The sequence below is a fragment of the Sphaeramia orbicularis genome, chromosome 4 (genome assembly GCF_902148855.1).
Source record: "Sphaeramia orbicularis chromosome 4, fSphaOr1.1, whole genome shotgun sequence".
Lineage (NCBI taxonomy): Eukaryota > Metazoa > Chordata > Actinopteri > Kurtiformes > Apogonidae > Sphaeramia > Sphaeramia orbicularis.
This window is the reverse complement of record NC_043960.1, coordinates 68,926-83,116: the sequence shown is the minus strand read 5'-3', so window position 1 is coordinate 83,116 and position 14,191 is coordinate 68,926. Positions and strand designations below refer to the sequence as shown.

General features: G+C 40.9%; 1 protein-coding gene across 1 annotated transcript in view; it reads right to left on the bottom strand.

Moving 5' to 3' along the window:
* LOC115417988 (FRAS1-related extracellular matrix protein 1-like) overlaps positions 1–14,191 on the bottom strand; it is a 106,906-nt gene that overhangs the window by 28,885 nt on the left and 63,830 nt on the right. The window contains 3 exon segments of the mRNA XM_030132255.1: positions 5,907–6,171; positions 8,777–8,981; positions 12,147–12,288. Coding sequence (XP_029988115.1) covers positions 5,907–6,171; positions 8,777–8,981; positions 12,147–12,288 — 612 coding nt within the window.

The window sequence follows — 14,191 nt, the reverse complement described above, 5'->3', positions numbered from 1 at the left end:
TTGACAAGTATTCAAGTGACTATTAGTTACATTGTTTGTCTGTTGTTATTTACTTTCATTGCAGTTTCAAATTCAGAGGTGGTCTGGGGAGGGGGGAGTGCTTGCGGTTCTGGGGGTTTATGCTCAGGGAAGACCCACACAATATTACAAATTCATGTCAGAAAAGACATGTAATGTGTTAAAAATGTAAGAAAGATATGTTTAAAAAATAAAAGGTGTGACGTTTTGATGACGTATTGCAAGTGCGACCCCCGTGCCAGGGCGATTTATAAATGAGTGTGGGCCGTGTACAGTAAACAAACATATCAACGCGACCAGAAAGATGTCAAACTGGGGAGACACCGAGATCCACCAGCTGTTGTCACTTTGGGCAGAGGACTCTATCCATGCTAACATTTGTGGAACGGTGAAAGACTCTGGAGAGGTTAGCAACACCGCTATGCTCTGGGTATTTCTGATGTGCATGTTATACATCACACTAGCCGCTGCGCTGTGTCACCGCCCCTTTGATTGGTGAACGCAGGTCTGCTGTGCAGAAGTCCAGCCTGTCTCACCTCTGTTTCTTTGTCTTGGCTGTGGAAATGGGTCAATGGTGGAAAAAAGGTGGGATCACCATCTGACCTTTTTTTACCAGGATCTGAGTGTAAAAGTGGTTTATGTTCCAGTCCTGTGGTCTAGATGCAGAATATTAATCTGCCAACAGAAGTGGGTGGTACTTTCACTGGAAGAAAACTTGACGAAGAAAAGTGAAATGTTGCAGTGTCCAGTACTCCCATCTTAAACGTGACATAACATATGACCACCTGCTGTGAACATGTCAAGCTTGTAGTTTCCTTCACTGTCTACAAAGTGATGAGTCAGAGACTTATCGTCCACCTTCTCTTTAAGGAAACACTACTGACTTCACTGACCAAGTGTTCTCCTTTTACTGTTTAAGGTAAAATGTGTACATGGGTGGAGTTTAAGAAGTAACCAACCAATTGGTAGTTAACCGAACATGGGAAAAGACTAAACATGTACAAGCTTTGAAGATTCTTCTGTTGGTCAGACAGCAGGGGGCAAGGCTTTGGACGAGTGTGGTCTGTTGTCTCAATATTCTTACAAGTAACAATATATCTACTTTAACACCAATTCAGTGAGTTTTTGTGTTCTTGCTTCAAATGGTGTCAACAGTGCTAGAAACTTCCGTGACAAACTCAACTAATTCAATCAAAGTCCATATATGACTTCTATCAGTGATCAATAGGAACTGTATTGATATCTGTAACCATTTACATGTTATAAACCATCAAAATATGGACCATTAGAAGGAAAGGTGCATTTCTAATATTTCAAAAAATTCACCAAAAAGGGGTCATGAGGAGAAATCAAATTGTTGTTTTTTTTGTTCAAGCTTAAAATGTTTGATTCATGAATGTGTTGAAGCAGATAGTGTGAAAATAAGAGATTCTTGGAGAGAAGAGATAAGCATTGAATGAACTGAATCTATGTGGGACAAGTGTTTGTCTAAAATTCACTCCTGTTCTATAAACAGTAGACATCAGCTGATCCAGTTTCAGACATTCCACTGTCTCCACTACTCCACAGTCAGACTGAACCACAGTTGTCCCTCAGTCTCCATAATGTGTGACCAGTGTAAAGTGTTAGAAGGTAACTTGTCTCATTCCTTTTGGTTCTGTTCATCACTCACAGATTTCTGGTCTAAAATATTAGACTGGTTCTCCAGGGCTGATAAAAGACCCCTTCAGCCTGAACCAGGACTTGCTATTTTTGGCTGTTCTCAGACTGTCGGGAATATACCAGCAACATTACAGCCTCCACTGGAACTGGAATGATAATCACTAAGAGACTGATATTAAAAGAATGAAAGTCTCCGAACCCGCCATCTTTTCAAGCGTGGGTCAATAAAATGTTGTTATTAATACAGATGGAAAAGCTCAGGTCTTTTAGGACCTGTTCTGTCAACACTTTTTCAAATACTTGGACTCCGTTTCTCGCATACTTGGAGGAAGTTAAATTGGACTAGGGAGTATATCTGTGGACCAGTGACTGTCTTCAACCTCTGCCCCTCTTTCTTTCTTTTAACAAGGACTGACTAGTTAATCAAGTGATCAGTTGTTACACACATCTGAGCCTTTGGGGGTTTTTTGGTTGGTTTTGTGTGTGTGTTTTACATAACTGAAAACTGCAAAATAAAATATTATATTAAAAAAAGTTTGATTCATATAAACATAATAGAACATTTAAAAACATTGTCATCAAAAATAAGCAGGAAAATGAAGCGGAAATAAGAATTTCAGATGACAAATGGGAAGAAATGTGTCCGTTTCAGTGGTCTTCTACCAATTTGTTAGAATGGAGAGAGCATTGTTGAAAAAATGTTGTTAGATATTTTAAGACACCCCATCAGGGTAAATACAGAAATGGCCCTTCTGAGTGTTGGAGACAGTGTGGATCAAAGGAGGTGAATCCTTGTCATGTGTTGTGGGACTGTCCCAAGATGCACCAGTATTGGAGTGGTATCCATCGGACTTTACTATCGGTCTTTAAGGTTCATATTACTTATATATTTTTGTAAGTCTATATCTTGGTGATGTCACTGTACTAGAATGGTACAATAATATCTGTATGAATGGTAATGTTGGAGATATTTTGTCACCTTTTTCAATAAAAACAAAATTTTAAAAAAATAAATTAATAAAATCATTGTCATGGATAAAAAAAAAAAATCAATGTGGAGAGAAATGAAGTAAAAACCATCTCAGAGGCATTTTAGAACCAAAGATAACAATTTAAACCAAACTAACCAATGCAATGATATTTATCCCATAATATAAAACTCTATTCTGACATTAGTCATTATTGTTTTGTATCCCAGACCCCTGTTAGAAAAGAAACACCTGAATTCAACGTGTCCACAAACTTTTGTCTATATAGTGTATGTCTGAAATGTTAAACGTGTGTCAGTGACTCTTTACTGGTGAAGGAGCAGCAGCTAAACCCAGACTAACCTCAGAGCATCAGCAGATCTGGACGTCGGCCTCCAAACGACAGTAAGCTTCGACTGAACAGGTTCGAACGCTGACGCTCTGTAAATACCTGATCTGCCACAGCGTCGGCCTCATCACACACAACTATCATGTCATGTGACCTTTGACCCGCCTCTACCTGTCAGTCAGTCTGTCCCCCGTCGTCTGGAGCCAGATCGCCAGCCGGTCGGGGCAGCAGAGGTCTTGGGTGACAAACCCAAGCACACTACCCCCCCCCCACACACACACACACCCTCCCCTGACTAAAAGCCCTGCCTGCTGCCAAATTGGCTGGAAAAGCAGATAAACACACCGCAGCAGAAAAAGCCTCTCGTCTGGGCTCTTTTTTTTTTCTACTTTCTCTCTCGTCTCGCTTGCCCGTTTTGCTTTTGTCGGCCAAATGTTGTGTGTGATACTTCACACAAATACCCCTCCCCAATATGGAGGCAGATAATGTGCCAGTTATTCTCCTGATGTGGGCATTTTTTCACAATCCCAGTCAGCAGTGACATATGCAGCTAATAAACATGAACCAAGGCCAGAATTAGGCTGATTAGGGACCATTATTTTCACTGTTGATTCATTAGATTTTTTTTTTTTTTCTTTTTGACTCTTATTCTACCATTCTCATATTATATTTATGTATTTTGGTTCTGTTTATTAACCCTCAAACAGCTGCTGCTGCCGACCAAAACCATCCACTGATCTAAACTGTTTAATACCTGTTGATTCACTAATCCTATCAATCCATGTCAATAATTGGTGTAAAATACAGTTATTCGTCTTTTCATGGTCATCAGATATGACCCATTTGGACGTTCAGAGGCTCTGTAGTTACCATGGAAACACTGTCATCTTCTCCAACACTGATTCACCAGTCAAACCCATGGAGTTGGATCAATGACAGTGGATGGACACACTGGGTTTATGTTCAGTTAATGATAGATTTTGTTGAAAAAGTCGCTTCTTCATCAGTTTTTGTCTGTTTCTGATATAATAACCCTCAACTTTATACCGAGCTTTTATAAAGATCTACATGATCAGCAAATTAAATATGAGAAAATAACTGATTTTCACTGGAAAAAAAAAAACAAATGGAGAAGATAATATTACAATAAACGCTGACATATCACATAAGAAAACTGAATTTGTTTGGGAGATGACATAGAGGTCAAACTGGTTACCTCCGCCAAGGAGGTTATGTTTTTGCCAGGGTTTGTTTGTTTGTTTGTCTGTTTGTTTGTCTGTCTGTTTGTCTGTCCGTTAGTGTGCAACATAACTCAAAAAGTTATGGACAGATTTGGATGAAATTTCAGGGTTTGTTGGAAATGGGATAAGGAAGAAATGATTAAATTTTGGTGGTGATCGGGGGTGGGGGGGCCCACGGGGGGGGGGGGGGGGGGCCACTGATCAGCCTTGGCGGAGGTCTGCACTCTCTGAGTGCTTCTAGCTCTTCATGGGTTAATGTCCTGAAGAGGAATTCCTCTTTTTCCCCATTTTTCCTGCTTTAAGCTGACTTTTGTATCTGACCAATGTCACTTACTTGCACACTTGTTACTTTATTTATTATTATTGTTATTTAGGGGATAAATAAAGTATATCTTCTCTTATCTTCATTTATCTTATCTTAATTACCTCCGCCAAGGAGGTTATGTTTTTGCCAGGGTTTGTTTGTCTGTTTGTCTGTCCGTTAGTGTGCAACATAACTCAAAAAGTTATGGACAGATTTGGATGAAATTTTCAGGGTTTGTTGGAAATGGGATAAGGAAGAAATGATTAAATTTTGGTGGTGATCGGGGGTGGGGGGGGCCCACGGGGGGGGCCACTGATCAGCCTTGGCGGAGGTCTGCACTCTCTGAGTGCTTCTAGCTCTTCATGGGTTAATGTCCTGAAGAGGAATTCCTCTTTTTCCCCATTTTTCCTGCTTTAAGCTGACTTTTGTATCTGACCAATGTCACTTACTTGCACACTTGTTACTTTATTTATTATTATTGTTATTTAGGGGATAAATAAAGTATATCTTCTCTTATCTTCATTTATCTTATCTTAATTACCTCCGCCAAGGAGGTTATGTTTTTGCCAGGGTTTGTTTGTCTGTTTGTCTGTCCGTTAGTGTGCAACATAACTCAAAAAGTTATGGACAGATTTGGATGAAATTTTCAGGGTTGTTGGAAATGGGATAAGGAAGAAATGATTAAATTTTGGTGGTGATCGGGGGTGGGGGGGGCCCACGGGGGGGGCCACTGATCAGCCTTGGCGGAGGTCTGCGCTCTCCGAGTGCTTCTAGTTTATCTTAATTTGACTTACCTTGTCTGAGATCATCTTATCTTAATTTATCTCACCCTACTTTATCTTATCTAACCTTATCTTATAAACTAGTGTGTTGACCCATGGGGAACCAAGGGGTCTAGATCCTGGACTTCATCATTGTCAGTACCGAAGGTGGGATGGGAAAGGGGGGGTGTTTTTAAAATCCACATCCCGGTCCCTCAGCATGGATATTTGTTGTGTATTCATGCATGCTGTACTACATTTGTCCAGCAGTCAACGCCAAAGCATTCATATGATTCTGGGCATAGCAACGTGATTATAAGGCTGTTGTTTTCAATATTACTAAAATCTCACAAAATATTGGTCCTATCAATTTGCCATTTTCACTAGTCTCTTCCGTAAACAAAAATATATAAATATACCAAACTACAGCATTCAGCTCTTTTCAAATTTTGTGATGCCCAAGACACACACACACACACACACACATACACACAGAGTCCACTCCCTTTTATAGTATAAATAGTCAAATTTAAACTACAAATACAACAGAATGGTTGTTTACTTTGCATGTGATTACGTGAAATGCGGCTTCACTCGTCTGACCTGAAGGAGTCGGTCTGGGCGTCGTGGCTGTTGTCGTGGGTGTAGCAGACCCGGTGAGCGGCCACGTCCAGCTGGGTGAAGCTGAGCAGAGGGACGCCCTGACGCTGGACAGCGTGGACGAGGCCGTGACGCGGCGGGACCGTCACGGTGTAGACCAGCTCCTCGGGGCGTCCCGCAGAGTCCGAAGCCAGCAGGACGTGGGTGCTCAGGACCACCCGCTGCCCCTCCATCAGACTCACAGACTTGGACAGCAGCGTGATGGCACCTGAGGACGGCCAGAGGGCAAAGATCAAAGGGTTTGTGAAGGAATAGTTTCATTTTCTGGGGTTTTTTTGGTTTGCATTATTTTTAGAAAAGTTATTGGTTGAGCTACTGGTTACAGTTTTAAATCCAATGTCCAGTGTTGGTTGTGTGAGGCATAATATTGTTACCTCCACCAAGGAGGTTCTGTTTTTGCCGGCACTGGTTGGTTTGTTTGTCTGTCTGTCTGTGTGCAAGATAACTCAAAAAGTATTGGACAGATTTGGATGAAAATTTGAGGAAATGATACTGACACAAGGAACAAATGATTAAATGTTGGTGCTGGGGGGGGGGGAACTGATCTGCCTTGGCAGAAGTGCTTTTCTAGTTAAAATTGCATTTATTTTTCTGAAGAAATTTCTTTTTTTTTTCAGGTCATACACATCTTTTTTGTTTGAATAGTTTGTAAATGTAAATATTTTCATAAATTAATGGGTTTGTTTTTTGTTTTTTTTTGCACCAAAACATAGATAACTAGAAGCACTCGGAGAGCGCAGACCTCTGCCAAGGCAGATCATTCCCCCCGGATTTGGATGAAAATTTCAGGAAATGTTGATACTGGCACAAGGAACAAATGGTTAAATTTTGGGTTGTGATCAGGTGTGGGGGGGGGGCACAGGGGCCCACTGATCTGCCTTGGCGGGGGTCTGCACCGTCTTTTCTAGAAAAGCACTCGGAGAGCACAGACCTCCGCCAAGGTAGATCGGTGACCCCCCCGCCACCAAGCACCACCAAAATTTAATCATTTGTTCCTTGTGCCAGTATCAACATTTCCTGAAATTTTCATCCAAATCCATTTTGAGTTATCTTGCACACGGACAGACAGGCAGACAAACAAACCAACGCTGGCAAAAACATAACTTCCTTGATGGAGGTCAAAACTTGGAGTTGTCACTGAGTTGGCTAGAGAGTCCGGTTTGGACCAGCTCTGTATGTAAAGTGTTATGGGATAACTTTTGTTATGATTTGGTGCTATATAAATAAAATGTGGTTGATTATTACCTTTGCCAAATGAAACAGCGGACGTTACATTTTCATCGGGGTTTGTCTGTCTGTCTTTGTGCAAGATAACTCAAAAAGTTATGGAGGGATTTGGATGAAATTTTCAGGAAATGTTGATACTGGCACAAGGAACAAATGATTAAATTTTGGTGGTGATTGGGGAAGGGGCTGATCTGCCTTGGTGGAGGTCCGTGCTCTTTGAGTGCTTTCCTAGTTTATAGACTACAATTCTATTATTTTGCTGGTCCGGTCCACTGGAGATCATACTGGGCTGAATGTGGAACCTGAACTAAAATGAGCTGGACACTCCCACTGTAGAAAGAAGACAAACGGAGGCTCAACTTAAACTAAAGCAACTAAAAACCCTAAAAGTGAGTGTTGTTGTAGGAGGGGGAGCACCCAGAGGAGGCGATGCGACGCCCCTCCACAGCTGCTCCCACCCCCCTCACCCGCGTTAATTATTCAGCGGCCGTGGAGGTCGGTGGCTGCAGAGCGTTTGTCACCTCGGCTCCTCCAGGATCAGAGGGCTCAGGGCCAGAAGGGCCGAGGCCTCACGATGTGTTCACCCGACTGGCAAAGCTGGCACGGTGAAGGGGGGGGGGGGGGGTGTCTCAATAATACATGAGCCCCCACCGGCCACCACTGGGCCTACAGAGACCTGCACCATCACAGGGACGATGAATGTGTTCATGCAAACCTGGTTATGGCTCCTTTTGTTTATTTAACATAAAAAAATTCAGCGGAAAAAAAAGTTATCGTCTCTTACAAATTATGTTCATATGCAAATAAACTGCAAATTTACACCCACATTATGGTTTATTTAAGCAAAATACTTTAATGTAATTAACACAGATAATTAGAAAGTGGCAAAAGTTGATCCAGAATGAAAATGCAAAAATGTTCACAGAAAATTCCTTTCATGTTTCCATCATTTCAACAGGATTATTAAATCTTATATTGCTGTGTTTTTACCTTTAAGACCAAATGTGATGTTTTAGTGTTTTTATGTTAAAAAAAAGTATAATGTTAAAGTGTTTTGATATTTAAGACAAAATGCGATGTTTGTGTGATTTTATCTGAAAAAAAAGCGCAATGTTAAAGTGTTTTTACCGTAAGACAAAATGCATCAATTGTATGTTTTTACCTCAAGAAGAAGTGTGATCTTCATGAGTTTTTATTTTTAAAACTGAGCCATTTCCTGTTTTGTACCAACACCTGCACACATTCATGATAAATGCAAACACTCATATTGTGTCTTTATATTTACTCAGGCAAGATCAAACCCCACTGACCAACTCTGATTTAAATTGGACACTGTCCTGTCAAATAATGCAATAAATTCAATGAAATGAGTAAAATAATCAAATGACAAAAGTAGAAACCCCAGGTAAAGTCACGTGAAAGACCAGATGCATGAAATCACTGTTTCAATATGAGAAAGTGGATTCAAATAAACTCATTGTAGGTAAATATTCTTCCATTTTCTCCATATTTCAGCTCCCGTTCTTCAGTACAAATGTGGTGTATGTAGTATGAACATCCTCTGTCTGTCATGTTTGACCTCTGACCTTTCTGCACGGTGCGGACTGAGATGAAGAAGCTCTGCGAGGTGGACTCATTGTCCAGGTCACTGAGGGTGAAGCGGAAGCTGTCGTGACCTTTGAACCCGGTGGCGCTGGTGGAGGCGGTATGGCCGTACCACAGACGGTTCATCTCCACGTCGTCCTGAGTGAAGTTCTGACCGGCCGACAACTCGGTCCAGCCCGACGCCGTCTGTAGAATCGACAAAAAACATCCACATGAAAACCCGTTCAGGTTTGATCTATTTAACCCTTTTAACCCCTGACGTGTCTGTGGTGAGCGTTCTGAATGAATGATTTATTTTAAACATTAATTAAAATTTAACCGTTTGCTCAATAGGAAAAATTTTTAAAGTGCACTGATAGAATTGACCTTGTTCTTTCCATTGACATCTGAGCATGCTCAGTGCTCCCCCTACCCCCTGTGGAATGGAGGGTCAAACACAGAGCAGTGAATGAGACCGACTCACTATAAAAATAAATGGTTTGGCCTTTTTTGTTTTGTTTTTTTTACACCATTTCCCTGGTCGTTTTTTGTTTTTACTGTTTTTTCCAGTGTTGTCATGATTTTCCTTTATTTTTTTTTCTGCGTTTTTACCGAGTTTTGACCGTATAACTGCTTTATGAAGTTCAACCAGGTGCCAAAAAGCAGCTGGACTGATTTAGAAAAAAAAAAAAAAAAAAAAAAGAGCCCCAAAACAAAAACTACTGGGTCCGAATTCAAATCTTTGTTGTTCAGTGTGTTCCAGTTCACAGTTGAGGTTCAACATCCTAAATCTCTTACTGATGTATATTCTAGTGCCTTATTTAGTTCAAACCTGTCAAATGTCAGTTCCTCTCTTTGTCTTTTTCTGTACTTCCACCTGTTTTGACCCTAAAACACACAGTAAAACAAAACCACTGAAGAAAAAAAACACAAACACATACTCACAGCAGCTTTAATGAACCTGAAACTGACACACCTTTACCTGGAATCAGGGCTCAGGGGTTAAAGGGTTAAATAAACCGAGATTCTCTATTTATTTCGTTGTTAGCTGCATTTGTTTAAGTTGTTTGTTGTTGAGATTTTTACCCTCAATAAGGATTTCTTTGCTTTCTTTCAACACCCTGAAGAGGGCTCATGCAGACACACGTTGGTGTGTTTTTAACTCCAGCCCCAAAGAATTAATCTACAGGCCCTCATGAAATAAAGGCTTTTTACAATTTCTAATTTTTCCAACCAAGTGAGTGCCTGGATTTTTGTCTTTTTTCTATTGTTCATGCCCTCTCCATGAGCACCTCTGGTTTGTCTAATACCAGTCATTCCCTGGGAAATTGTTTGTTTTTTTTGTTTTTTTAAGGATTTCTTTCAGTTGAATCAAGTAGAATTCTGTTGAAAAGTAAACAGTGATTTTTCCTGTGATATATATAATCATTTGCAGTTGGCCAACATCAAACTTCAGCTTTTAGGATGCTGTGCTTATCCAATTTTTTGGCACATACTGTGTATCATAATAAAAACTGCATATTTCTCCATTGTAGGACTAATATAAGGGGGCTTCAAAAGGTTTGTGGAAAAAGGACAGTTGTAAAAAATAGAACCAATGTCCCTGTATGTCAGCGTCATGTTCTATCTGAATCAATCCCCAGCTGAATGTGGTCACTTTTCCACTGACCCTCAAATTGCGCAAATATAATTTGCGCATAAAATTTTACGTAATGGAAAAATGACAACTTCACCAAAAGTCTCATTTTCAATTAAAAGTTTTTGCACTGGCAAGAGGTGGTTTTTCGGGCGTAATGCAAATGGTATATCACGCAAAACTGCACTGGAAAGACCATTATTTGCAACTAGAGTCAGGTGAATTTAAAAAAAATGGACGTCGACATTCATTACAACAAGCGAAGAAGAAACATGGTGCGGTATGTGTGGACACACCAGGAAACCACATCATTTTTTTAATTTAGTACGAGACAGAGGGGTAATATATAATAATAATGAATCTATCTGTAAATTAACACCATATTTTAGTTTGTCGCCATGTTTATGGAATAACTTCTCACGTCATCTCGCGAGAATAAATAAATAAATCATTGCATTTGTGATTTAATGGAAAAACCGACATTATGCACTTCTGTTTTTTCAACATTTAGTAAAATATCGGTAAAGTTTTGCGCAGATGTCCAACAGAGAAGCAACTTGTGTGAGGTTGTCAGGTTCTGTCTCTATGTTCCAGTCCTGTGGTTCTGGATGCACATCAGTCTAACTATAGAAGTGGGAGGGACTTCCACTGGAGGACAACTGAACTCATCCAGTCACTGTCCGTATATGACTTCTATCAGTGATCAATAGGAACTATATTGATATCTGTAACCATTTACATGTTATAAACCCATCAAAATATGGACCATTAGAAGGAAACAAACATTTTTTGTATTTAAAAAGTTTGTCAAAAATTCCAAAATCTAAATATCTGAAAACTGTGACCAAACTCTGTAGACACTGTCCCAAGGAAGATGCATTTAAATTTGAAACTAATCTGACCTGAAGTTTCAGAGAAGACTGTTGAAATCTAGACATTGGTGACATTGTGTTTGAGCCTTCAAGGTCACTCCAGGTCAAAGGTCATGGACCCAAATGGAAGTCCATATACCAGTGCTCAACAGTAACTATACTAATATCTGTAACCATTTACATGTTATAAACCATCAAAATGTGGACCATTAGAAGGAATGGCATATTTTTAAATATTTCAAATATTAAAAAATGAATTAATAAATGTTTGAAGAATTTACTAACAAAGACAAAGGCTGTATAAAACTGAAGGCCATGAGATTCAAACCATGTCAAAGCTGTGTTCTTTGTTTTGAAGCCCCCTAGTAAAGGATTATCTTCTCTTCTGTTGAAGGATTCCTACTATGTATTTCTCTAATTTTTAAATTTTATGTTCTTATCCTGGTTTTTATCCCAGAGACTGTTTTTAACTTCTTGAGTTTTTTATTATGTTTTATTGCATCTTGTTTTTATTTACTTGATGTTATTTATTTTATCCTTTTACTTATCCATGCTGCTGTACTGATGAATGGTGGAACACTGACCTCTCTTTGTCTTGGCATTCAATCAAGTACCTACACAGGTTCAATATGTGTTTTGTTGTAAAGCTAAATGTAATCACTGTCTGCAAAACAAAACTACCCACTGGTATAAATAAAGTAACCTTGAACCTTGATTGAAAAACTTTCTTCTACAACTGCTAGAGTCCAAACTGCACCTAAGCCATCTGAACACCAAGGAGAAACCCATCCCTCCAAATGCACAAGTTGAAAATCAGCTGTACTTTCTCTAAAGACACTGTAAATGTACAATCCATAAACCTGCCTTGAACTGCAGTTTGCCGAAGCGCGGCACCGTGTTGAGGAAGTAGAACACCTGATGTGTGGGCGTGTCCAGGTCCTCAGCCTCCAGAGTGACGCTGGAGATCACCCTACGCTCACCAGAGTCCACGTCCAGCCCGGCGTTCCTGAAACAACCACGAAAAACAACACAAGACCAGTTTCATTTCCACTTTTACAGCTCTGTGTGGGTTCACTGAACTGTTATTTCTGTTGTGAATAAAAACATTTACAGAAAAAAGTAAGAAATCATGATTTTAATGATCAAACAGAGTCCACTTTCCTTTTATAATATAAGATAATAATAAGAATTTTCCAGCATTAGGAAACAGAAGGAAAGTTTTCAATGAAATACCTGCGAAGTCTGAGAACGGACACGAAAAAAAGGTGCGAATCAAACATCCGACGCGACAAAGTTAAAGTTAGTGTGAGAGCTGTGGGATCATGGAGATGCGGGTGGTGCTGAGGGTGCTACAGGGTGGGGGGTGGGGGGGGTTGAACATCAGAAACCGTCTGGCTGCTTCGTCATTTGGAACTAAACTCCAACAGGAGCGAAGCTGCCACGTCCATCCTGCAGGAGCACAGAAACAAGGAGGCCGGCATCTGCCAAGTCTGGGCGTTACTTCCGCCTCGGTGGCCTTTACAGTACCAGCCCAGCCTGTGCCAACGCACCCACGCACACCGACTGCCGACCTGGGGACCGCACGGCGAGGGGAGGGGAAGGGAGGGGAGGGGGCATGATGGGATGGCATGGGGAGCCCAGTCAAGGATGCAAATTCCCAATCACTACACAAAATGAGGAGGAAGGAGGGGGAACTTTTCCTCTGTAAACACCCAGTGAAGCAAAGCAACCGGCCACATGTGCACACAGGTTAACCCCCCACCCCCCCAAACCCCCCCAAGACCAGGCAACGTCCTGCTGGGATTCTCTGAGTGTCACATTATTTCACCGCAGCAGCTGCCAGTTCTGCTAATTACACTGCATTCCTGTTGAAGCACATCTGAGAAAGTACAAACTCAACTGAAGTGCACAAACAACATCATTTAAGACAATTATTAACAATGTTTCTCCTCTTTTAAAGGGTCTATCTGCAGCATTTACGGTTTTATGACTTCAAATGTTTTTGCTTTGAACTGTGTTTTATTCATTTTAATTTAACTCTCTGCATTTTATTGCAAATATCAGTATTTTCCACTTTTTTCAAGCTTGTCACTTGGTAAATGGACTGAACTTATATAGCACATTTTATAAATCTTCATGGTGCTCAAAGCACTTTACAATTCTTCACATTCACCCATTCACACACACACACTCATACACAAGTAGGCGTATGAATAGGGTCGATATCAGGGGTCTCAAACATGCAGCCCGGGGGCCAAATGCAGCCGCCAAGGCTCCAATCCAGCCTGGGGATGGGAGTACAGGTTCCCAGTAGCTTGATTCCTTGGAATCGTTTGCCTGCCTGCTTAACAATTCTGCTTATTGATTCCGCCTTCACTGCACATGCACGATGACGTCACATGCACGCTGCATTGTTTTGGTCAGAACGTAGCCAACATGGCGTTGAGGCAGAAACACTCCAAAAAGACAACACCTGGGCCACTTGTCACACTAGCAAAGCTTCCATTTCTTCAAAAGGGTGAAATCCCTTCAGTCTGCTCAAACATTCGTCCACAGCATGTGACTCATTTACAGGAATGTCACGTATTTGATTTGCTACTTAGCAACGCTTGTGAATGTAGCAGTAGAGCGAACACCAGGCTGTCATCCGGGCCTGGTTCTGGTGCGGGCAACAAACGTCCTGCCCCCTCAAATAAAAGTTTCCAAAGGTAAGGCAAAGGAAAGGAGGTGCACAACAACGGGAGACAGAGGAATTAGTGAAGTGTCTCAAGTTTCACTTTCACTGTACGGTGACCCCCCCTGAAACCGGGCCCGGCATCACCTGTTATTATTTGTGCATACTGTATATATTATATTTTCTGTGTAGAAATGGAAATACAAAAGACAGTTAATGCAAACACACGCATTTG